The sequence below is a fragment of the Schistosoma haematobium genome, chromosome 1, assembly GCF_000699445.3.
Source record: "Schistosoma haematobium chromosome 1, whole genome shotgun sequence".
Taxonomy (NCBI): Eukaryota; Metazoa; Platyhelminthes; class Trematoda; order Strigeidida; family Schistosomatidae; genus Schistosoma; species Schistosoma haematobium.
The window spans coordinates 27,201,337-27,225,178 of record NC_067196.1 but is presented as its reverse complement, the minus strand read 5'-3'; the positions used below and the strand labels follow the sequence as shown (position 1 = coordinate 27,225,178).

General features: G+C 39.0%; 1 protein-coding gene across 2 annotated transcripts; it reads left to right on the top strand.

Moving 5' to 3' along the window:
• Positions 1-3,451: 3,451 nt before the first annotated feature.
• RHBDL2_1 (Rhomboid- protein 2) lies at positions 3,452-23,652 on the top strand. 2 transcript variants are annotated; one of them, XM_051214555.1, is made up of 10 exons: positions 3,452-3,537; positions 3,576-3,781; positions 5,030-5,177; positions 5,216-5,269; positions 7,933-8,206; positions 13,203-13,303; positions 19,229-19,319; positions 19,510-20,212; positions 21,347-21,445; positions 22,795-23,652. In XM_051214555.1, the coding sequence occupies exons 3-8, from the start codon at positions 5,160-5,162 to the stop codon at positions 19,623-19,625; spliced, it is 654 nt and encodes a 217-aa protein (XP_051073582.1). In that variant the 5' UTR covers positions 3,452-3,537; positions 3,576-3,781; positions 5,030-5,159; the 3' UTR covers positions 19,626-20,212; positions 21,347-21,445; positions 22,795-23,652. The 2 variants fall into 2 exon arrangements, with proteins under 2 accessions (XP_051073582.1, XP_051073583.1); XM_051214556.1 differs by lacking the exon at positions 19,510-20,212 and having other exon boundaries at positions 5,030-5,269; positions 22,795-23,599.
• Positions 23,653-23,842: the final 190 nt, after the last annotated feature.

Genomic DNA, 23,842 nt, shown 5'->3' with positions numbered 1-23,842 from the left:
CTATAATTTATTATTGTACGATTTACGGTTCTTAAGTTATGTTCAGTTTATTAACTACTGCCTCCCACATTCACAGCCACTTTTTGGGCTTATTTGTGTACAAATATTATTTCCTATTTTATGGTACGTTGCGGTCTGTGTGATTGATATATAAACTAAGTATGCTTGAAATAAACGATCTGCTCTGATTCGGAAGCTGGTATTGTGTTCTGGACTCAAGTGGAAGGGCTCGTAGGACATAGGACCAATAAGGACGCTAAACTGCCCACACCGGTTGAACGTCATTGGTTGGCCTAGTGTGAAGATTCGTATAAGTCGTATTCGGATTGGTAGATAGATCGTGTGATCGAAAAGTCAGACATCCAAGGTCATAACAATATTACATATGGAATAAGTAAGTCTTTTGAGGAGTTTGAAATAGAGTCAAATTAAACCTAATCCTTCACTTCCAAAAGGGTTCTAGTCCCAAGATATGACATCGGAAACTGTAGTCAATGAGTGAGTCGTTCTTAAGTATTTTGCGAGTGAGGTTTCGTTGTATACTTTCCACCTTAAGTATATCGGATAGGCGTATGTTGGAAAATAAGAACAAACAGTGTTCAACGATAGGCCTCATACAGACTTTATAAAGAATGATTTTAGATTCATTTTGAAAGAAATTTCGAAGAACGATGCCAAGCAATTTTCGCATTTTAGATGCTTTAGTTGAGGTATGTTTAGAGAAGTTAGGAATGTGTGAGTAATGTATCCCTAGGTCAGTTACTGATGTCAGTCTAGGCAGTGGGTTATGGTTAAGTGCTAGTCTTATTTTAAGAGATGTGTCTACAATACACAGCTAGCCGCATTTCACTATGTTGAGCTCTTACCTTCAGCTTTTGCACCAGTTGTTCACCATTTTGAGATCATGTTGGATTGTTTGCATAGTACCACGTATGTCGCAAATGTCAGTTTTATAGATGACTTTTAAGTCATCAACGTAGAGGTTGGTTTTAACGTGTGCTAAAGCACTTGCATATATTGTTGGTGTAGATTGTAAAGAGCAATGGACCCAAGACACTACCCTTCACAACATCACTGGTTATTGGTCAAGGTGTAGATGTTGTAGTTAGTCTTGGTTATTTGGTATCTGTTTGTGAGAAAAGGTTTGATCCATCGCAACTGGGATTTTGTAATTTCAACTGACTGGAGTCTGTTGATTAGGAGATTATGGCGTACTTTGTCAAAGGATTTCATAATATCGAAGTATGGTATAACCGCTAGTTTCTTTTGGTCACGTATGTGAGTAACCTCGTTTGTGTGGTCTACCCTGTCTTCACCTACCATACCTAAGTCCTATGGTAATGGACGGTAAGTCACCGACTGATCCAATTTATTTTCACAATTTCTTATAACATGTTTGCATCTCAGACAATCAAAACTTCAGCCTTCGCTGGAGAAGTGGACGATCACATCTTCTAGATTTTTCCCAGTGACGACACCATTTTGTTCGGAAACTTAGGTCTTTATTTCTCGTCCACTATACTTGTGATAATCTTAATCCACCTACTGTTTAAATATAATCTCCAAAAAATGTACAGAGTTCAGTTCATATTCTACATTCAACGGCAGTAGTGTGTTTCTATGCGTGAACAGGTTGCCTCGGAGTGAGCAGAGGTCTCCAGCATCATCTCTTACCATTTGGGTATCGTCCTCCTTAGTTTCAAAGATACAACAGGTCAATATTAATTATCTCCCAAATCACTGTTAACCTACGCGACCAGCTTGAACATAAACAATTGTGACAGGTAGGATTTATTGTTCTGCACAGCACTGGTGGAGCCTCCTGTATACGAAATATGATCGTTCACTCTTTTAGTGTAATACTGTTGTCTGGAGGGTCAAAACGGATAAAGGGATAGTCCCAAGTGCCCCAAAGCAAACCAGAGCAGAAAAATAGTCACAGATGATTAAGAAGATTAGGAACTAGTGAGATTAATTTGTTAATAACCAATATTTAACCTTGAAATTTGATCCTGTAATCTATTATTTAACGTGTTGGATCAGGAAAGACCAGCGATGTCACAGAAGTTTCGTAGTTTGTTTCCACTTGTCATGAGTTACAACTGCCTGTCAAACAACGGCTTTTCCAAAGTCTGAACAGAATTTTTTTGACTGAGACCCATAGTACTTCTGACAACTTCTTGTTTTGTTTCAACCGCGATAAGCATAAACCAGGACACAAATCGAAAGCCTAAACAAATTAGATGAAAAGATTCCACAAATCAAACTCCGTTATGACCAAACAGACTCCAACAGTTCAAACATTATGTTCTCATCAACAACTTGAAAATGTATTTCCCGGGATCGGTCCTCAAATTCTCTGCCTGAAACTGAAACCAGTGAGTATTAATCGGTATCCGTCGGAAAGGTTGTTGGATTACTCATAGTAGACATCACAAATGAATAATTAGTATTCCCAATCACAGGACTACACCTGTTACTGTAGAACTCCTAAACCTGATACATACGGACGGTTTTAAAAATTGTCTTGCCTTTCCTAAAATACTTCAACAGGACTGGACCAATCGAAAGTTCTTCCCTAACGACTTTGGCAAATTCGGAATGACCACAGTGAATAGTATTGATACCATTTCTGTTTTGTTTTCCTGATGGTTCCATTCTAGATGCTACTGTACATTTATTCGTGTTGTAGCGGCAAGTAAATCGACGAAATAAATAGTTCCGTAGGTCCTCGGGACTTGATTCTGGCTTTAGTGTACAGATCTATTTGAAGGCTCCCGGTCACACATCCACACCAGATCACAAGTGGGTATGCCCTGCTACGCAGCTCTTACAACCATTAGCCAGCTTAGAATTAACGCTTCTCGATATATCGACGGCATTCCAAAGAGGACTATGAACCTCTTCATTATTGACCTTCGATTTGATTAAGTTAGAGCATTTCGATTGTAATGGTGTTACTAGTTAAGGCGTTGTCAAGCTCTGAATACCTGTGGCATATTTAGCACCATCAATTTGCTTCAACCCTTAAATTTAGAGGGAATACGATAGAAATTGCAAATGTCCATGATCAGGAATGATGACGAGAAACAAATAATTCACTGGTTCTGTCTAGCGACTACCGTAACTGAAACACCATGGGAGTTAGAATCCGTAAGGTGATAGTATCCTTGAATAAAGTAGGTTTGCCAACTACCGTCGTAAATGTGTCACACACTCCATCTACGAAAAGACTAGAGACAGAAAATGACTAGAAAAGTGTAAATGTGGTGTTTTGTCTGTCAATGTTGAAAACGAGTAAAATGATAATACTAGACATTATATCCCTACAAACGAGTGACTAGACTCCTGAAAGAGGCTGGAAAATTGTTTTACCAAAACGAAACTGACTCAAAGAAATTTATTGGATTAATTTTTCGGCAACATTTGTTCTTGTGAGTGAGATATTAACATTCCGGCTAGAAGCGCTCAACATAAAGTCACCAGCTACGTATGTCCAGTGAACGATCTAGAAGTGTGCGCAGTTTCCTGGATGAAGTATGTTCATTTCTGTATGCATATCGGCTGTTCTGTAGAAATTCAAACCTACTTTTGACCAGGTAAACCAAGTTAAACTGTTTTGGTAAGTAATTAGTATGATATAAAAACTGGTATCCCCTCATCGGATCTTAAACAATTTCTCGGGAAGTCTCACTTGTCAGAATCAAAAGTCCACAATATTGTGGACTCAGCAGACAGAGATAAAAACCAGTTCATTACGTATGATGAGTTCCTGAAACAAGTAAGTATTTTCAAAATATAGTGTAACAAATTTGTATGTTGTCAATGCGTGATCTGATGTGATGCGCAGTAATAGAAAAAAGGTGTATGTGACAAACTACAAGCTTAGAACGATAAGTCTGGTTGACACGGTCGACATCTCGTTTGTGCTACTTGTATTTATCAGTTTAACTGATGGTGTGATTGTTTAGTGATATGATTTTTAATTATCCTCTACTGTGTATGAGTGGTGTCCTAATTCGTGTTGTGTATGGATGCGGTTGGACTTGAGATCATGTTCCTCTATGGCGAAATCACTCGGTTATCTTTGTATACATTATCACGGTTGTTTCCAGATTACGAAGCAGGTTGACTCATAGATTCCAATCTGTTATTCCGACACAAGCAAGTCAGCGTGTTTTCCACCTTCGAGCTTTGGTATTTCTTTTGGGAATGTAATAAAATCGTAGTTTACTTTTGATGGATGAAACTGACCTGTTCCTGGTGGGTGGAATTTGTGAAATTTCATACTAGGAATTTTCGGAGTGCTTATATGGAATGCAATCATATAATGCTTTATTATGCTCCCCAGATTGCTCTTGTACTGAAAATGAAGTTTCCACTAATAGAGTATGAATTTTCTAAACATGTGGAATGTCCGACTAGGTCTGTTTCGAAGTGTAAACTTGTAATATTGTCGATGCTGAGAGCTACTGATGGAAGAGGACTTCGTCTGTTCTCCTCCTAGTTATTTAAATAACCCAACACTTGAAACTGTGTTGACGTTTGACTGTTAAGTAACACTATCGGGTTGGTGGTTCGACTTTCTTGACTGTATGATTAAAATCTTATTTCATAACGCTTGTGTATTGTGTAAACTACAATAAATGTGGCCCAAAATCTGAGTTTCTTTGTATAGCATAGTATTTTGGTCAACGTATAGAATGTCACTAAGTGATCGTCATATATATTCCTGTCTTCATGTTTGCTCCATTTTATGCTGTGTGATTTCGTGGATCATGCGTCAATCTAGACTAATACAGATAGGATACATTTGATCCTGTCTAGATATTTATCGTAAGCATTGCTCGTGAACCCTAGTTATTTTATTAGGGGAGCTAGCTGTAGGGTAGTGTTAAACAATCGCATCAAGTGAAATAATCAGGAAACAAGTGTTTTATCTTGTATTTTGAGTCTTTTTGTGTGCCGAATTTCGCCGTTATGATTTTGACTTTTTAATTTCTATGTCTTTAAAAAAACACTTGAGTAGGTTTTGTCTGAAGATGAAAAAATTATTCGAAGGCTGCGTATTCACAAACGGATACTCAATCGTGTAGTTTTAGCTATAGCGCCAGATTGTGGACGCGAACATCAACGAGCTGTTGCCATTGATTCTGGCTATGACACCATCGATATCGGTAGTTCAAAAGAAGCAGATATTAATAATTATGTACAGGCGTATGACTGTCGTCCTCCTCCTATATTTATCCCTTTGATAACTATTGCTGAGGTAAGTCATTTCCTGATTGACTGACAACACTTTGTTTTACATGATTTGGTTTTTGTTTGTGAATCTGTAAATTATTTTGTTGTTCACTAAGAAGTGTCTATCAACACTATTCTGGTCTAAAATACTAATTCTGATGAGAACGAATTAGTTTTTGAAAACAGTCACATGGAAGCAACATTAAACAGTGAAGTGGATCTCTATAATTTGAATCAGATCTAAACACGAAGTTGTAATTTTGAAGGCCAAATGAGAAGTGTTATATTTTTGTTCACTGTAGATTGTCTTTCTCACTGTATGAGGGGTCAACAGTTGTTCGTAATTTTATACTTCTGTATTGGGTACTTTGTTTGAGCTGTATTTTTTAGTAGTGCATAGGAATTTAATTATTATAACGATAAGCTACAGCTTTTCAATGCATACTGATTAGTAAACATCAGTAATATATCCCAAAACTCCGTTACGGTTGCAGATTAAAATTTTTCGTATGTATTTATAGACATCATTAGCCAATCACATGCTCTCTATATGTTAATCTATTACCTTTATTTGTTTCAATTTAGTTACTGGTGGATTTTCTTATTATCCAGGTGCTTTTAAATTTAATTTTGTACACAGATACACATTCTCCCGGTATTTTTCAAGTACCTCTTCATCATTTTTTTCCCTTTTTGGTATAGTTGATTATATAGTTCACTAACTTACCAGAAATGATATCACTCGATGTTCCAATCATCCATGGCCATCAAACAAATCAAGAGTGGGAAAGCAGTAGGACCTGAAAATATACCAGCTGAAGCACTAACGTCAGACGTAGAAGTAACTGCAAACATGCTTCACTTTCTATTTAAGAAGATTTGGGAAGAACAAGTGCCGATTGACTGGAAAGAAGGACACCTCATCAAGATTCCAAAGAGAGGAGACCTGAGCAAATGTGAGAGCTACAGAGGTGTCACACTACTTTCAGTACCGGGGGAAGTCTTAAACAGTGTTGCTGAACCGGATGAAACACTCAGTAGACGCGCAACTTCGAGATCAACAAGCTGGATTCCGTAAGGATCGGTCGTGCACAGACCGAACTGAGACACTACGGATCATCGTCGAACAATCAGCTGAGTGGAACTCATCACTGTACATCAACTTCATTGATTATGAAAGGGCATTTGATAGTGTAGATAGGAGAACATTATGGAAACTTCTTCGATACTATGGAGTTCCTGAGACGATTGTCAACATTATACGGAACTCATACAACGGATTACAGTGCAAGGTCGTGCATGGAGGACAGCCGACAGACGCATTCCAAGGAAGGACTGGAGTCAGACAAGGCTGTCTACTCTCTCCCTTCCTCTTTCTTCTGGTGGTCGACTGGATTATGAAGACCTCGATATTTGAGAGAAAACACGGCATACAATGGGCAGCTCAGAATCAATTAGACGATTTGGACTTCGCGGATGTCCTAGCCCTCCTATCGCACACACAAGAACAGATGCAGGTAAAGACAGCCAGTGTAGCAGCAGTCTCTGCATCAGTAGGCCTCAACATACACAAGGGGAAAACCAAGGTCCTCAAATACAACTCGGAGAACAGCAATCCAGTCACACTTGATGGCAAACCTCAGGATGTAGAATCCCTCACATACCTGGGAAGCATCATCGATGAACAAGGAGGTTCAGATGCAGACGTGAAGGCGAGGATTGGCAAAGCAAGGGCCGCTTTCCTACAATTGAAGAACATATGGAACTCAAAACAACTTTCAACCAGTATTAAAGTCACAATTTTCAATACGAACGTCAAAGCAGTTCTACTGTACGGAGATGAAACTTGGAGAACTACAACAACTACCATCAAGAAGATGCAAGTATTTATAAATGGTTGTCTACGTAAGATACTCAACATCCATTGGCCGGATACCATCAGTAACAGCCTTCTCTGGGAGAGAACAAACCAGCTTCCGGCTGAAGAGGAAATTAGAAAAAGACGATGGAAGTGGATAGGACATACATTACGCAAATCATCAAACTGCATCACGAGGTAATCCCTAACTTGGAATCCTGAAAGAAAGCGGAAAAGTGGAAGGCTAAAGAACACATTACGTCAGGAAATAGAATCGTATATGAAGAAGATGAATAACGACTGGGAGGAGCTGGAAAGTATTGCCCAGGACAGGGTTAGATGGAGAATGCTGGTGAGCGGCCTATGCTCTTTCACGAAGAGTAACAGACGTAAGTAAGTAACGTACCTCTCATAGGCCAGTGACTCAGAGTATGTAATCTTTTCGGAATAATCTAAGCATACGTCTTATAGCTTAGTATAAAGTTTCGATGTTGGTTAATATTAACCTGTAATTTAGAAATAATATCGTTTTGATCTACTAATTGGCGTGTTAAATTTGTTTGTGCGATAGGTTCACCATACTATGTAGCTGTTCGTCGTCTACTTTATAAGCGCAAATGACTATGACCTTTCTTATTGCTGATCATTTGGTTTACACTTCTTCGGGGGAAACCTGTTTTTGTTTGAGTCTCGTTTTTTTTCTCATGATTAGTCTATCCGACATCAGTTGTAAATTTTAGACGGTATAATAATAATAACCTTGTATTTTTAAAGTTCACATGTAACCTGTTAGTGATCGCTGATACTTTTGATGTTTTTTGTTGTTTCAGATTGCAGTTTTTATATACTACGTTGTTACTTATAGAAACAAATCTGACTCCAATGATTTTAAAGTTTCATCTGGTTTTCCTATTGATAGTATACTTATTTATAACCCAACTAAACGTCACGAACTATGGAGATTTTTAACCTATATGTTTATTCATTATGGTTATAAGCACCTAGTTTTTAATTGTTTAGTGCAAATTGTACTTGGTCTTCTACTTGAGTTGGTTCATAAATTCTGGCGAGTTGGATTAGTTTATTTGTTAGGTGTTATTTCAGGTAATATTTTGCATTGTTATTTGTAATAGGATACGTATTTGTAAAATGTTTTTTAAACGCTTATGACCTTATTTTCATCAAAATTTAAGTTATACAGTAATCGGCTAGGAATTCATATCTACTCAAAACTTGTTGAATGCACTACAACCTTATGTCTGAAAGTATGTCGTCTACTTTTATTGTTAGTGATTGTTTTCATCATAAAATGTGTTAATTGTTGGGAGCATCCAACTGTTTAAATGTAGTTTTGTGTTCATTCTTATGCAAGTTAGCGTGGTTTTTGTTCAACCTGTACGGAGCTGATGAATCAGTGATAAGAATGTTCAGTATCTGGCACTGCATTCACAAACGTTATTTACGAGCTACTAAAATTACGGATGGCTTATGATAGGATTTATTTATTTATTTATTTGAACACATAAATATTGGTACAAGAGAGCGCCAATATATATGCGCCACACAAAACAATGAAAATTCGAAGAGAAATAGAAAGAAAAGAAAAAAAAAAACTAAGGAACGCAAAAGAAAAGGAGAACAATGACGAAGAGATTGGAGTAAGGTAGTGTGGTAGTAACGACGGAACGAAAAGGTACAATCAGAAGAAATCTTTCAGGTAAAGGAGACACAACCACTTTTTAGAAAGAAAGTAAAAGAAGGTTACAGCAGGATCGCCACTGGCTTCTATTCTGAGCCATATCTGATAACGTCTCTAGCCACTGTGTAGCACCATCTCTCGGACCCCAACCAGGGAGTCGTGAAGGACCAACACAAGCCAGTCCTTTGCAGCTTTCTTTCATACCACGACACCATGTCATGCACTGACCACCTCTCCGCTACTTCCAACCAGTCCCAGAGTCGGCAAATAATACACGACGTGGAATCCTCTGGGACGACATTCGTAGAACATGTCCAAGCCACCGAAGTCGGTGTTTCAAGATGGTGACACCAATTGAGTTATCATCTCTGTGCCCGAACACACGATGCCGAACCTCTGCATTACTGACATGGTGTTGCCACTGAATGTCAGCAATCCTTCGGAGACAACGATGATCGAACACAGAGAGTCGTCTAACGTCCTCAACTCGGAGAGGCCAGGTTTCACAAGCATAGAGCAAAACTGCTCTCACCGACGCGTTGTAGATCCGACCTTTTACAGCCAGACTAACATCACGAAGGCGCCAAAGGTGGCCCAGATTGGCATAAGCCGCTCTGGCTTTCACTATTCGTGCATTGATCTCATCACTCACACCCCCACCAGCACTTATGCAGCTACCCAGATACACGAACTTCTCAACTACGTCTATCTGCTCACCGTCCAGGGTGAGTACAGGATTAGAATCCTGCCAGTCTTGTAGAAGTACTTTGCACTTCGAAGGTGCAAAGCACATACCATACCTACGGACACTGATTGCCAACTGATTAAGTGCGGATTGCATGCCTTGGGCATTATCGCACAGTAAGACAATATCGTCCGCATACTCAAGGTCGAGAAGTCTTTCTCCAGGCAACAGATCCACACCACCATTACTTACATTCATCAGAGCTGTTTCCAGAATGTCATCGATGGCAAAGTTGAAGAGGAATGGTGAGATTGGTCAACCCTGCCTAACCCCACTGCTCGAATGGAACAATGGAGAGAGGTGGTTGTATGCCCTCACTCTGCCTGAGGTGTTTTTGTACAGGGCTTTCAGGATGTTAATAAACTTCTCAGGCACACCCTTCTTCAATAGACAATCCCAGAGAACAGTCCTATCCAACGAATCGAAGGCAGCCCTGATGTCAAGAAACACTACGATTGTTGGCCTTTGAAAAGTATGGCGGTGTTCTAACATTTGGCGGAGGGTGAAGATATGATCGATACATCCTCGACCAGAACGAAACCCAGCCTGCTCCTCGCGAGTCAATCTTTCTCGGGTTTTGAACAACCTACGAAGAATGATGGAAGCCAATAGCTTAGACGCAATCGGAAGTAGACTTATCCCCGATAGTTGTTACAAGAACGACGTGAACCCTTTTAAAGATAGGGACAACTATCGACTCATTCCATGACGTTGGTACACACTCTAGTTCCCAAACCTTTGTAAACAACGTCGTCAATTCCTTAGTCAAAAAGTCACCACCATCTTTAAAAAGAGCCGGAGGTAAGTCATCTGGGCCAGGTGATTTGTAACGCTTTAAGAGTTGGAGTTCCTTGCGGACTTCCTCCTCATTAGGTGGATCATTCGTCACCGGCCATGGAGGGCAGGACAGTCTGACCGATGTTGCCGGAGCAGCAGGCCAGTTGAACTGCCCTTCAAAAATTCTGCCCATCGTCCAAGACGTCGATGGATGTTAGTGATTGGCATCCCATCATCCTCGCAGATTGTTTCACTCACACCAGACTTCTTGCTGCCAGTGGCTCGGATGAGCTGGAAGAGCTTCCGGTAGTTACCAGATGCAGCTGCTGCTTCCAGCTCATTAGCACGCATCGACCACCAGGCTTCTCGGTCCTTACGCAAGCTTTGCCCAATCTCCTTACGTAACATCCTTCGTTTATGGTCAAACTCACGGTCACCCGGAGTAGACCGACGGGCTTCAATGAGTTGTAAGGAACCAGAAGAAACCCAGTGCTTAAAGGCGGGACGTTTCGCAAACCCACAACTGACTGTTCCCGCCATTTTCATGGCGTCATGCAATTGCAACCAATGCTCATCTATACTTTTCGGTGGAGTGGTAGCTAGCCTAGAGGCTAGCTCGGTTCGATACTTACTTGCAACAGAAGTTGCAACCAGCTTGCTAACATCAATCCGTTGATGGCGTTCACTTCGTTGTCCACTGAAAAGTAAGGTAAGATTGGCGCAGACCAAGGCATGGTCAGAGTCCAGATAGGTACTCCAAAAGGAGCGGCAGTCTTTTACACAACCACGCCAGCGGTAGCTGATCGCGATGTGATCAATCTGAGTCCAGGCTTGAGATGCAGAGGGAGGACGCCAGGTGGCACATCGGCGATGACTGTGCCGAAAGTTAGTGCTAGCCAGGAACAGGTTGTGGTCTGTGCAAAGTTGCAGTAGACGGTCCCCGTTATCTGACCTGCGACCAACGAGTCCCCATCGGCCACCTAAACGACTCTCTTCTGTGCCTAGACGCCCGACCTGAGCATTCAAGTCTCCGGCTAGTACTACAATATCTGTCGAACGCACTTTCTGGAGAAGAACTGATAACTGGTGGTAAAACTCATCCTTGATTGCATCCGGGCTGCAATCTGTCGGGGCATAGGCGGAGATGACGAAAAGACATCGTTTCTCACGCCGATTTCTTCTCACTTTGATGGAACTTTCTAATCTAACAGCACATAACCGACTGTTAATGGGGATCCAATCGACTAGTGCTGCCTCAGCTCTAGCGCTTAGTGCGACACCAACGCCAGCAAGACCAGACGAAGATGCCACAGGGTCCCCGGATAAGCGCACGTAAAACAAGCTTTTCGAAGCGACAGATGGAGATCGAATTTGTAGTACTTCGCCAGAGTCTTGAATACGGGTCTCGGATAGACAACACACGTCGATATTAAGACTTTCCAAAGACATAGCCAGCCCTATCTGTTGTCCGACCTGCATAAATGTGCGAACGTTGAAGGCAGCCAGTTTGAATGGTGCACGTGGTTTCAGAAAATCTGCTTCAGTCCTCGTATTCGGTGGTAACATACAATTTTCAAACCGGACAGTGACTCGAGAACGTATAGATACAGTCGGATTTCCGCCAAAGACGAGCCGCTGTATAAGTATAAAAGAGGGTGAGTAATGTGGAAAATAATAATAATAATGATAATAATAACAATAATGACAATAATACTAGTAATAATAATAACAGTATTAATAATGACAATAAATGTAATGATAATAATCTGAATCAATTGTTTGTTTTTCAAAGCAAGAAAGGTAATTTCCGTAGGCATAAAGAGTTCATCAATTTGTGTGTGGGCTGTGATACTGCCCGGGTGCCCAAACCGAAGCAGGTGGTTATCTTAGGGGCCACTCCCCGAGCCTTTGACCTAAAGGTCTAACCCACAAGGCAGTGGAGCATCGTAAGGAGATGCAGTCCCATGGTAGCCGGTGACCAACGATTGGTTCATACGCCATTCGTTCCCGCAGGATACTGGAGCCCATGTGCACCATTGATTTGGAATCCGGTTAAAGCGCCGGACATTCGCTTTTCGTCCTCTCATTTTCGTAGACAACACCCCCGCCACGAGAAGGCAATGAGTAGGACTTCCCTGGCAGAGGCTGTATACGCGTGGCCGTGTGAGAGTATTTCGAGAGGGAGAGCGGACTCTCCCCACTCTCGGCCGTACCAGGGCATTCAGGGGGGAATAAGTTGACTGATCATTGTTTTAGTTTCGATTACTGATCAAATAACAATGACTTCTCAAAGTGGTTTCTAAGCTAACTAGCATCATATTAAATACTAAAAGGTATGTTGTGTTAGTGCGTTATAATAATTGTATCAATCAAATTGTTTATCAAGTGGGATGTTTTGTGATAGGAAATATTCGACCAAATGGGTTTTAATTTTTTATTTTGTTGAGGTAATAAAAAATAAGGAAGTGCGACCATACAAATATATGCAGTTATGTTCACCAATACTTTAGAATCAGTTCATGAAAATCTAAACACCTAATTAGTAAATTGACGCATATTTCTACAAAGTGGCTTGATAATCATACTTTTAAATGATTGTACCTTATGGAGCTGGTAGAATATGTAGTAAATTTCCTTAGGATCATGTGTCAAAAACAGAAAAAGCAAATGTCCCATCAACGGGTTCATCATGGTTCAAAGCTTAATACTTATCAGATCATACTGCTCTTCATATTGAAATAAATATATATATATATATATATATATATATATATATATATATATATTTGCTAACCAACTTTTTTTGCTTTTTGATGTTTTAATAAAAGTTAATGGTTATTTATTCCATTCTGTCCTGTGTATGTTAATGCTTACAATAGGTTCTCTAGCTAGTTCTGTTACTGACTCGTTCTCCCTGATGTGTGGAGCTAGTGGCGGCTGTTATGCTCTGATTGGCGCTCATTTAGCTACTGTAATAATGGTATGTTAGGTTTTCTCTCTTGTAGCTGAATATTTCTAAGAAATCTCAACATAAAATTAAAGATTGTTGGTATATAAAATCTAGTGTAATGTAAAATGAATGGTAGTAAGAGGTTCCATCGTTTCGACAATGAATGTGCCTGGCCCTACATTGTAGCTGACTGACTAATGAAAACCTAGAAAGGGATTACCAATCGGACTAGCAGCATAAAATGATCCCTAGTATGAAACACCGAGTTAGAGGCACCATTATAAAAAATGCCATCTCTAGTTAACTTGACTTAAAGCCAGTCAGACAAGTGGATATGTTTTCGAATTCCAAAGGTAAAATGTATGCAAAACAGCATTTCGTTCGCATAAGTCATTTTGAATAAAGAATTCATTTCGGATCTGCGTAGGTAGATTTTCTCTTCGTCGATGTTGACTTGCGATCTTGGTTTGGTAAAATTAGTCTCATGATAGATCTATTAGATGTGATACATTTACTGTAGTGACTGATGTGGCCAAACTGATCATTCACTCACGTGACAGGTTCGGAAAATCGTGTTGTACGAGAACAAAGATAATTCAGCGAAGGACATTTACTTTTCGACGATTTCGTTTACCGAAACTGTACAGTCGTATTTATAATTAATGTTTGCTAAAAATGACGGTCTATGGAAATGATATCGAATAAATAAGAAGGAATTGAAGTCTCTTATCGACATAAATTTCCTACGAAAATCGGGTATCGGAACGAAGTTAATAAATAATCCAACAGCCAATGAAAAACGTTAAGGTAAAGATAATTGTACATTTAATAAATATTAGAAACAAACTAATTGAAAGTTGTCATAATAGTTGTGAGAAATCTCTGAAGAGGAGTGTAAAAAATGATAGTTTATGGAAGATAGAAAGAAATTTTAAGAGCACGATAGAATGAGGGACTGCATATATTGTTTTCGTACACAAATCTTAGGGTTAAATTGGTGGGTAGCTATAGCTTTCGCTGTACGTTGGTTTTTCATTTGTATTTTTTTCGAGCCTATTATTCTGACTGTATGGATGATTTTGAAGGAGGATTCTGGTGGGACAGAGGAACCAGGATTAAATAAGTGTTCCTTTAGATAGCCCGACAGTGTAATATCTGGAGATACGCTTCAAAAGAGCTCTGTTTGTTCAGCCATTATAACTTGCTTCAAACGGGCAAGTTAACCGATAAATACAGATTAATTTGCCCTAAAGCGGCAGCTTATTTTTCACACAACTACGGATCAAAGGCCAACTAGAGAATAAAATTCGAATTCCTGCCGAACAAAATGTTTTTCTGAGAGATCTCAAAAATATTTTCAGAATTTCTGCTTCAATCTAAATGTTCGAAAAGAGGGTTTTTCTTTGTTCCATAGACATTCCTTCACGTCGTTCCTTTGGCTTAAAATTGTTATCGATGAATCTATGTTGATATCTGTTCTTGACTAGTATCTACCGTGGTTTATCAAGTTTAATTTAAATTCTATCATTAATAGAGATTTACCTAACCCTCGTGCTTAGGCTTCCATTTTGGTAAAGTGGGATCCAAACTTTGAGAAGTTGTGTACTCCAGTCAGTCAGCTACAACGTAGGACCAGGCACATATGTGCATCGGTCCAGGTTGCCATACCGCATCAGCACAACAAGATGAACACCGGATTCATAGCAGTGGTTAGGTCAAAGGTGGTAATAAATAAGAGGAAGATTGCATGTAGAGATATAGTACAAGAAGAAAGAATTGGTTCGTAGAAAGAAAGATATGAAGTGATTTTAATCTCTTAGTTTAAGGGAAGACAGGGAGTGTACACACCTACGCCATTGTGATCGATTCTGAGCCATGTCACCAAGAGTCTCCAACCATTGGTTACGAAAGTCACGCGGACCCCAACCAAGTAGTCTGCATCTACCAACATGGCTCAGACTACAAGTTAGTGTCTTCAAGCACTGATGCCACGTTTTGGTTTGGCCGCCCCTAACTTTCTTCCAACCATCTCCAATACCGGATAGCATTGCACGTCGTGGTAATCGGTGTTCAGGCATACACAACACGTGGTCCAACCATCTCAGTCGATGAAGATTCACAACCTCATCAACTGCATTACTATCATTCCCTAATACCCCACGTCTAACTTCACTATTACTTACCTGGTGATCCCAGCAATATTTCTAAGGCATCTGTGGTCAAATGTTAGTAGCTTACGAATATCTTCTACTCTTAATGGCCACGTTTCGCAGCCGTAAATAAAAACGAAACGGACTGCAGCGCAGTATACTCGTCCGTTAATTGGTAGACGGACATCTCGCCTGCGCCATGGGTGACGTAAATTGGCAAAAGCCAAACGATCTTTTCGAATCCATGTTGAGATTTCGTCAGATACCAACCCATTAGGGCTAATCAGACTTCCAAGATAAGTGAAGTTGTCAACGCGTTCGACTACTTCGCTCCCTATCCTTAGTTCAGGTGTTGACGCAGGCCAGTCCTGAAGCAATAACTCGCATTTAGAGGGAGAGAAGCGCATTCCAAACATTCTGGCATTGTTGCTTAGTGCTACCAAAAGACTCTGCATTTTGTCAGCGTCTTCACCAAACAGGACTATGTCATCTGCGTATTCTAAGTCGACAAGTGCACCTCCTGGATGGAGATCAATACCCGAGAACTCAGTTGACGAGAAAGTTATTTCCATCAGTAGATCTATGATGAAGTTAAACAAAAATGGGGAAAGTGGACAGCCTTGACGGACACCACTTGAGGTTGCAAAAGTAGATGACAGTTCGCCATAAGCTCTGACTCGACTAGTAGTGTTCGAGTAAAGAGCCTTCACAAGGTTTATGTACTTCTGAGGTACGCCTTTCAATGACAGACACTGCCACAGAATCTCGCGGTCTACGGAGTCAAATGCTGCTTTTAGATCAAGAAAGATCACCATTGTCGGACGCCGATAAGTATGCCTGTGTTCTAGAATCTGATGAATGGTGAATATGTGGTCGATGCAGCCACGACCAGGTCTGATGGCAGCTTGAGTCTCTCGTGCTTGCAGTTCACGAGTCTTAGTTAGGCGTCTGATAATTATCGAAGCTAGTATTTTAGATATTATATTAGTTAAACTAATCCCTCTGTGGTTGTCACAGGATGATTTTGACCCTTTCTTATATATTGGGACGATAAGTGATTGTGACCAGTTAGATGGGATAACGTCTAATTCCCAGACCTTAGCTAAAATATTAGTCAACCTGATCGCTAAAATTGGACCACCATCCTTAAAGACCTCTGGAGCCAGTCCATCTGGACCAGCTGCACTTCCTCGCTTCAGATTAACTATAGCCTTTTGAACTTCAGCAAGAGTTGGGGGACCTACTTCAATGTTCCATTCACACTGTCTGGGAATGGAGGGTAGTTGTAGAGTAGCTGAAGGCCAGTTGAACTGTTCTCTAAAATGTTCCGCCCATCGTTCTAAACGTCTGGACTGGGAGCAGATGAGGGTGTCGTCTTTTTCCGAAATAATCTCACTTACACTTGACTTACTAATTCCAGTTTCTTTTATTAGTCTGTAAAGCTGTCTTGTGTTCCATATAGTCGCCGCCTTTTCCATCTCTTTTGCTTTCATTGCCCACCACTGCTCACGGTCGTTTCTTAGACTTTTTCTTAACCTAGATCTGATTTGTTGTCGCTCTTCATCATGTTCGGAACCTGATGGGACGAGTTTGCGAGAATCCATCAGTGTGATAGACTTTGAAGAAATCCACTGGTTCTTTGTAACTCTGTGGTTTAAGTCGCTAATAGATGTCACTGCTGTTTCCATAGCTGCTTGCATATCTTTCCAAGCAACTTCTGGGTCAGCCTCGTTTTCAGAACTACCTAATTGTGACCTCAGTTGTTCCTGGAACCTACTTTTGGTTTTCTCACTGCTCAATTCAGTTCTAATGGGTCTTTTTACTGTGGCTTTTTTGCGTCCAGTGAGGCGCAAGCAGATGCGTGCCCGTATTAGGGCATGGTCAGAGTCCAAGCAGGTACTCCAGAATGAGCAACAATCTTCTACCGACCCTCTCCAACGATGACTGGTGGCAACATCATCTATTTGAGTCCATCATTGGTTTGGTGAAGGGGATCACCATGTTAGACGATGTCTCTCCTTATGCTTAAAATCTGTGATTGCTAAAAATAAACGATTGTCTGAGCACAGTTGCAGCAGACGATCACCATTATCTGTTCGTTGTGCTGGAATACTAAAATACCCACCTAAATGCCTTTCTATTTGGTTTAAACTACCTATCTGGTCATTAAAGTCACCTGCTACGAGTACTATGTCTGAGCGTTTAGCTTTCTGAAGAAGTTCAGATAGCTTTCTGTAAAATTCATCTTTCATTTCCTGCCAATCCACGAGAGCTGGCCATCGGGTCACCAGATACACGGGGGGTGTATCTCGTTGGCTCTCCCTTTTGCCGAGGTGAGGTCAAGTGGATGACCACACTGGGATCCTGTATGCGTGTTTCGGAGACACAGCATACATCAATTGTACGAGATTCTAGGGTTTTAGCCAAGGAAGCCTGCTGACCGATTTGACATATGGATCGTACGTTGAAGGCTTCAATGTGTAGTTCGGAGCGAGGTTTCAGTAAACCTGGGACAGTGTTTTGAGCACTAGAATCGTTGGCTATGGTGACACTTGAGGAGGAAGTTTAGAGTTGAAAGTCGATGTAGGAGGAATAATAGGAATTGAAGAGGAAGGTTGATCATGAATACAGTGGTCTCGAGTGCTGTTAGAGGTATGAAGGTTGCCCACACCGAGGAAGGGTTCTTCTGGAGGTACCTGAAAAGGTAATTGGATTAGAGGTGGTCTCAGTGACCTGAGAGCGTGACCGCAGTACCCAAGGGGCAACTGCTTGAGGCCGGTCGCGCACGGCCTTTTCGTGGGAGGTTTTTGACGTGTTAGCTCCGTTCTTCAAAGGGCCTTACCGCCGGAGACGGAAATCCGTAAGGTAAGGTGAGGTGTTCATTTTTAGGGTCGACCTTTTCTAACCACACTCCTTCTTGTGGGAAGGCAGCATCGCTGTCATGCTGGTTGCCTGAAGGAAACACCTTACTGCTGTCACACCTCTGTACAGTCAGCAATACAACTTCGCCTTCAGACCTTGGATTTATTGCTTTTAGTCTTACCGCTCTTCAACTGACTTTTCTGGCATAGTAGGACCTTGAGGAACGGTTGTTTCAGCCAGTATAGCTTGGTTGCTTCATCACGATAGGGAAGCCCGACCACCACGTCAAGGTAGCAACAACGGTCGGGTGTGTACTCCCCGTTCAGGGCAAACTTTCTGTATGTCGATCTTTGTAGAGAATCATCAGGTCTCCTTTTAACGAAAGAATCAGAAGAGTAAAATTCTGAACCTGACTCTGATTTCATTGTGAATGCAATTAATTGATGACAAGAACTGAACTTGTCTAGGGTGTTGTTGAAATTAATAGTGTCACAAATAGTGAAAGTATGATCCAACTATCTCTTGTATGAACAAAAACTGTCAGTCGTAGGTCTGAGTACAGTGTTTTCATGATTGGCAGTAACACAACTAAAATTCGGTCAGTTGGCGATCCTATCCCTACGCCATCAGTTTGTCCATAGAATCCATTATCAAGTTTAGATTGGATGTTAGAAGTGTATTGGAAAACTAATATCAAACATTATCTGTTTTCAGTGTGATCACATAGTAGGCAGATTGTTTCTGTGAGACGGGAACATGTGTAAAAAAGAGAGGTAACATCAAATAAAATCATTTTTCCAGCTACGTTATCGTCGGATATTAAATCAACAAAACTGATCGGACCAACATTTGCAAATGAATTTCGGTTATTAGTGCCTATTTAACTTTGTTAAAATTCATACTGTTTTCTTTGAATTATTGTTTTATTTTCCGAATACTTCAGAATTGGGATATAATGCAGGAGGGATGGTTAAATAACCCTTTGAACTTTATATCAAGTGGTGTTGTCAGATCAATTCTAATTATTGTACTTGGTAGGTTTTATTCGTCATATACTTATTGGTAACATAAATTACTGCACATCATAGACCTATTTATATAGTTTTTTCATCTATACAATTGATTTGTTTAGTTATAGTCCGTTTTTATTTATTTTCCCTTTGCTAATTTACATATTTATTCTTGCGTGTGCTATTCTTTTTTTGTCAATCTTCACTTATGTAGACAGACGGGTACTTTCTGTCGAATATAGTTTCTTTATAAAACGTTTTCTGATTTCAAAAGAATTCATACAGTACTCTTACTTACGGGTTAATAAAAAACACATACAGAGGAGATAGTAAATATGTGGAAGCATCACCGATGAACAAGGAGGATCGGATGCAGATGTAAAGGGCGAGGATTTGCAGGTCAAGGGTCACATTCCTACACTTGAGGAATACGTGGAACCCAAAACAACTGTTTGCAAGACAACACCAGAGTTATAATCTTCAATACGAACGTCAAGACAATTCTATTGTACAGAGCTGAAACTTGGAGAACTAAAACAACCATCATCAAGAAAGTACAAGTATTTGTGAACAATTGTCTACGCAGAATACTAAGTGTCTGTTGACCGGAACCTATCAGCAACAGCCTACTGTGGGAGGGAATAAAGCAGCTTCCAGCTGAAAAGGAAATCAAGAAAAGACGGTGGAAGTGAATAAAACATATTTTTCGGTAATCATCAAACTGTGCATTATGAGGCAAGTGCTTACTTGGAATCTTAAAGGGAAACGGAAAAGAGAAAGAACAAAAAAAAACACTGCATCGGACATTTAAAGCAGACATGAAAAGGATGAATTGCAACTAGAAAGGACTGGAAAGTATTGTCCAGAACAGAACTGGACGGAGAATGCTGGTGAGCCGCGAGGGGAAACAAGTATGAGTAAGTAGGAGTAAATGTCTTTTAATTTAGGAGTTTAATTAAGATTAGTATAAAGTAATCTTTATTTCTGTCTGTAGAACATCATACTAATAATTTATTTTGTCGGTTATTCTAATATTTTTTTCTTCTGAGCAGTATGATATGCTTGAATGCTATTACGAGTTCACCTTACTCGGTAAACGGAACGATGGTCAAGGATACAGTGACACGATACGCTATTCTAATCCATTGTCCCCGGCCCTGCTAACTAGATCAAGAAGTCTTGATGAGGCGTAGAGAATGTATTCTACAAGCACCCAGGAAATACGAGGTCACTAAGCACACAAATCAAGCTTATTTATACAATCATAGAAAACGCCCTTGGGAGAGCCATAAAATAGTGTACTAAAAAATCCGTCAACAAATGACAGTCAAGGACTTCCGAGTGGAAAATCTAAGCTGTAGGTCAACTAAGCGTCTCTTGGCGCGAAAACATAAAATTCAAATTTCGAAATAAAATTACAAAATTAGGACCTTTTCTAAGTGAGTTCTGGGGATCTAACACAGTATTTTAATTCTTCAATAAAGTTGTCACAACAGTATTTATTGTTAGCAGCATTTCGTTGTGCTATCTTTCAATCAACAGATCTTAGTTTTGGACTGTGCCGTATCTTTTATGTTTATTCGGTTGACATCACTAGTCTCACATATAACAAGCCTTGATCATAATCTAATGAAAATGTTTATGATGTATTACTGTTCAGATTTCATACTACAGCCCACAAATTTTATATATTGGTGTTTTATTTTAGGCTGTAAATTTGTTCATGGTTATAAATCTCACTATGTTATCATAAGCCTCGAACAAAAGTAGTAGGCCTGTTGAACACCATTGTTTGTGAGATTGAGTTTCACTTAGACTGTACTTCCGCAATAATACCTGTTATCCAATTAACTGGAATTAATGGCGAAATGTCAGTACTGAAATTAGGTCTCGTATTTGGTCAGAAAAAGCAGACTTTTTGAAAGGTCATGTGAAGACTATTTTAAATTGTTACTCCGACTAGCGCTGTAATCGTTTTTTTGAATTTATATTATTTTCATCGACATTAATATAAGTTCTCTGTTGATTTTTTCTTTTTAATTGTTTCTGAGGTGGTAGTGATACTGCACTTGCTATATATGATCGATTTTCAAATCCAAATGGAAAAATACGTGTTGGTTTCTCCGCTCATTTTGGTGGTTTTATAGCAGGTTAGCGATTTAATCTTGTTTCTATTCCTTTTATTTGTGATGCTTTTTATTACATCTGCTTATTTATTCATTTACTGGTGGTAACTAATTAATAATGTCTTTAAATAACTACAAGCTGTTTATTATTATTCATTGAGCTGTTTTTGTTTTCAACGTGACTCAGATTAACAATTACCACTTACTTCATTTCATGTTTGTATTACCTTTGAATTGAAAAGAAACCTGACTTTCAGCTTTGGGATAGCATACTCGCTTACGAATATAGAACATTTCTGAATCATTTCTATGTGGACTAATTTTTACAACGGTCTTATTTAACTCGATGTGTATGACTTTAGATATTCATTAGACGCATTTATTTATTTAGCTTATTACTATTAAGGTCAAAAACAAAAAGAGTATTGTAATTGTATGTATTTATAGATTTGTTTTAATACTAAAAGAAATATCTGTCCACCTTATTTTGTGCTCACAGAAAAATTTTATTGAAATTTTTCTTGGACAGTGGATACATATTGAATGTACTTGTGTGTTGTATTGAATAAATAAGATGAAAGGACTTGATTATCAAACAAAGTTTTAGATTTGTAAATCATACCGTGTAGTTCAATATATTTGACGAGTGTGAGTTTCCTTTATGTTATTGGTTCTGATTTTGAACAAAGAACAATATATTTGAAAGTTTTAGTTGTGGATCCCAAGAGTTGTAAGATTTTGTGCTTATTATCTTTTAAATTACCACTAACAATTACAATGCGTTGACAGTATTCAATAGTGCAAACGATGTGGTCCATTAAGGTTCTTGGTACTTGTGTAACTGTTTCACGAGAATGTGCTGTGCGGTTCCAATCGTAACGAGATTAGATGAGGTTTGTTTCCCCTTTAAACTAGTGTAAAAGTACCCAGTTTCAGTGTATATTTGTAATCGTAATGTGGGGTGGTTGTTCAGGAGTTGAGGTGTTTGTGTTTCAGCTACTGAGCTTCGGGATTGCAACCCTGCATCTAGTTCGTTTCGATCGACCGGCTGAAAGTCGAGTACACGAATCGGTGCCTGTTGGTTTGCAGAAACGAATAAATCACTTAGTCATTGCATTTAAATCAGAAAAACTTGCAATCAAGTGACCATGTTGTAATTTTTGCGACTCATTGTCGTTATACTACGAGGTGCTTGACATAACGTTGACACAGATTGTCGTTTTCAAGTAACCGATATATGTAAGAAAATGTAAGATTGTCCTTTTCAAATAGTTTCATTGGGAAAACATATCATCAAAATGTTTTCAGATTTAATTTTGTTGAGATTTCATTACCTATTTCTCACATATATGTCTTTTTTTTTTCATTTCTAGGTCTTTTATTAGGTGTAGTTATTTTGCGCAATTTAAAGGTAGAAAAATGGGAAAAATATTTCGTTTGTAATTGTGTTCTAATTTTCCTCCTATTTGTTGTAGCAACTATCCTATTCAATGTATATTGTTACAGAATTAATGAATGTCCTGCATGTGAATGGGATATTTAAATGATGATCAGATTTCTTCATTTATAAAGAAAGAATACTGAGATCTTTCTCTTTTATTTTGTTAGTTGGGATTGTAAATATAATTGTTTTTTTTTCTTCCTGTATGACTTATTAACACATTTCATATTTTATATTCTCTGTATTTTTGCCCTTTTTGTATTTCTTCTTTGTTGAGTATTATCTCACTATTGAGTTGTTAAAGGCATAATTTAAAATACAGAAGGATTTGGTGTGAATTAGAATTTGTTTGCTTTCATCTAGTTTTAACATCTTTCTTTGAAATCATGATTTTTATTTAACACAATTAGTTCTAAGATCATTAATGAAAGATGAAAATTTATGTTTGTTTTTTTTGGTTGACCTTTCACATATAATTCTGGTATTTGAAAATATTCTCATAGATTTTTGCATATCTATACTAGTGTTTTAGACTGTAAACAATGAACTACAAATTTGTGTTGTTTTGTTTTGAAAATTACTTTTGATTCTTTTTATTTGTTAGTTTTGCTTTCAGTCTGTGATCATCTACGCATAGTTCTGTAGAGTTATATATATATATTTTTCATTCCTAAACATTTTTTAATTGACTATATTTGGTTTTACATCAAACAATTCAATATTATCTTTGTGACCTTTCATCTTGTGATTTACCAGTTTATCAAATATGGGGTTTATGTTTAATTAGTGTATGAATGCTAATAAGTTACTGTCCGTAATAGTTTCTTCTTGAGAAGCAAACGATAGGTCATGGCAAATGATGGACGGTGAACAATTAAAACGGCATGTTTTTTGTCAAGAATTTTGTTCTCAGTTTTTAATTAGAATAAATTCCTGTTCCCAATGATAAAATTACGATATTAAGTTAAATTTTCTTACGT